We start from the raw sequence: 2060 nt of genomic DNA, 5'->3' as shown, positions 1-2060 counted from the left end.
GGTTAATCCTGGCTGGCCGCCAAACGGCCCTGCAGCTCCCTGCACGTGTGCCAAGCTGCCACCTGCTCCACACAGACCCTGCTGCTCCCAGGGCAGCGTGCCCAAGAGCCCAATCCCCAGCCCTCGTCCCTGCCAGCTGCTGCCGCCTCCACCCCAGAAGTGGCTGCATCTCAGTGGGGCCAAGGGGCCTCCCACAGTGAGTTTCTTTTGGATCCTTTCTCAGGAGAGGAGCAGGAGTGAAATTCCGTCCCCCATGGCGCCGACGCCGACGGGATCGAGGCCAAATACTGCCTGTGGCTGGGCGCCCCCTGCACCGCCCAGCGCCACTGCACGAGGTCACAGGGCGCCCTGGCCACGTCCAGCCCTGCGCAGCTCAATGAACACACCAAGCCAGCCCCCCATGGCAGCCCAGCCCCTCTCCCCGCCTCCCATCACAGCCCAGCCCCCACTCCTCCCCCCCATGGCAGCCCAGCCCCTCTCCCCACCTCCCATCGCAGCCCAGACCCCCACCCCTCCCCCCCATGGCAGCCCAGCCCCCCTTCTCGCCCCCATCGCAGTCCAGCCCCCCATCTCCCCTCCCATGGCAGCCCAGCCCACCCCCGCCCTCTATGGCAGCCCAATGCCCCCTCCATGGCAGCCCAGCCCCCCCATTCCCCACCCCCCATCACAGTCCAGCCCCCCCCCGCCCCATTGCAGCCCAGCCCAGCCCGCCCCCCCGCCCCCCATGGCAGCCCAGCCCGCTCTGCCCTGCGGCAGGGAGGTTTCCACACTGGGTCTCACAAACCCGGGACCAGGCAGCAATGGGGCTGGGAATGGACCCGGACCCCGCCCCGTCCGACGGGCATTGGGGGGTGGGGAAGGGGGGAGGGCGAACAGGGCTCGGCTGGGTGCCAGTGCTCCGGGGGCTGGCCTAGGGCCTGGCGTGGGGGGGTGAGGGCACTGGGAACATCCGCGGCTCCTCCTGGCAGCCCAGCCCAGGTTCTCTCTGCAAGTGCCTCCACCACCCCGGCCCCCAGCAGCCAGCCCCTCCGCCCGGCCCTCCGTGCCCGCAGCTCCCAGCAGCCTGCCCAGGGCTGCCCGCGCCGACCAACCCTCGGACTACCGCTCCCAGCGCCCTGCCCCGGGGGGGGTCCTTACCCCGGCCAGCCCGTGCAGCCCCTCCAGGTCCCGGGCCGTGCACAGGAAGGGGTCCGCGGAGCCGCCGCAGGCCTTGGAGTTGGGGAAGGTCCAGTTCTTGCTCTGCTGCACTCGCCGCGCTCGGCCGGGTTCCAGGTGGGGGTCTGGCGCCAGGAGGGAGGCAGTGGGAAGTTAGCAGAGGACGACCCCCCCCATCCCTCACCCATCCCCAAGTGAAGGGCTCGATGGCTGCAAACGTGGACAGGGGGACTGGGGGAGGGTTGGGGTCGCTCCAGGCCTGTCCTAGCACCCCCAGCCCCTGGTGGGCAGCTCAGCGCAGGGCGGGGTGGGGGGTTAAACCCTCCGGTAGAGGGGAAATGGGCAGGGTCCGGCCCAGGCGGTGCGGGGGACACATGGGCAGGGAGATCGGTGGGAGCGAGTCGCCTGGCGAGGGCGTTTCCTGGAGCAGCCAGGAGTGAACAGCGGGGCCGGAGGTCCCAGCAGGGTGTCTGGAACCAGTGTGGGTCCCCATTAGCATTACTGGTGCGAGCGTGTGTCCCCCCACGCCCCCAGCTCGCTGGGCCCCGCGTAAGCCCCCTCCCCACCCCACGGCTCGCCTGGGTCCAGACCTTCGGGGCAGACTCCGCGGCCGCGGAGGCTCGGGGGTGGCTCCACGCTGGCCAGCACTCCGTGGAACGTGGGCATGCTTTGGTGCTTGCCGGGTGCCAGAACGTCCTCCGCGCTGGGCACCTCCCTCTCCAGTGTGCGGGCCTTGCGGGGGACTCTGGGGCCGCCGGGGGGCCGCCCCGGGGCGAGGCTGGGCAGCGGGTCCAGGCTGGGTTTCAGCTTGGGGAGGTTTTTACTGGGAGCCCCACTGCAGTAGTCGGGGGGAGGGAAGGTGCCGATGCCGCTGTCCAGGGTCCGTGTCAGGGAGCCACACGCTG

General features: G+C 71.3%; 1 protein-coding gene across 1 annotated transcript; it reads right to left on the bottom strand.

The window, feature by feature from the left end:
- Positions 1-1137: 1137 nt before the first annotated feature.
- Positions 1138-2055, bottom strand: LOC113408945 (nck-associated protein 5-like; the record flags this gene model as incomplete). Its single annotated transcript, XM_026662429.2, has 2 exons — positions 1138-1280; positions 1746-2055. Coding segments are annotated over 2 exons (453 nt in total), but the record flags the coding sequence as incomplete, so codon positions are not given.
- Between the last annotated feature and the right edge of the window lie 5 nt (positions 2056-2060).

Source organism: Terrapene carolina, unplaced genomic scaffold (assembly GCF_002925995.2).
Source record: "Terrapene carolina triunguis isolate 2854851 unplaced genomic scaffold, T_m_triunguis-2.0 Scaffold27374, whole genome shotgun sequence".
Taxonomy (NCBI): Eukaryota; Metazoa; Chordata; order Testudines; family Emydidae; genus Terrapene; species Terrapene triunguis.
The sequence above is the reverse complement of the archived record's forward strand: the minus strand, read 5'-3'. Positions and strand labels throughout refer to the sequence as shown.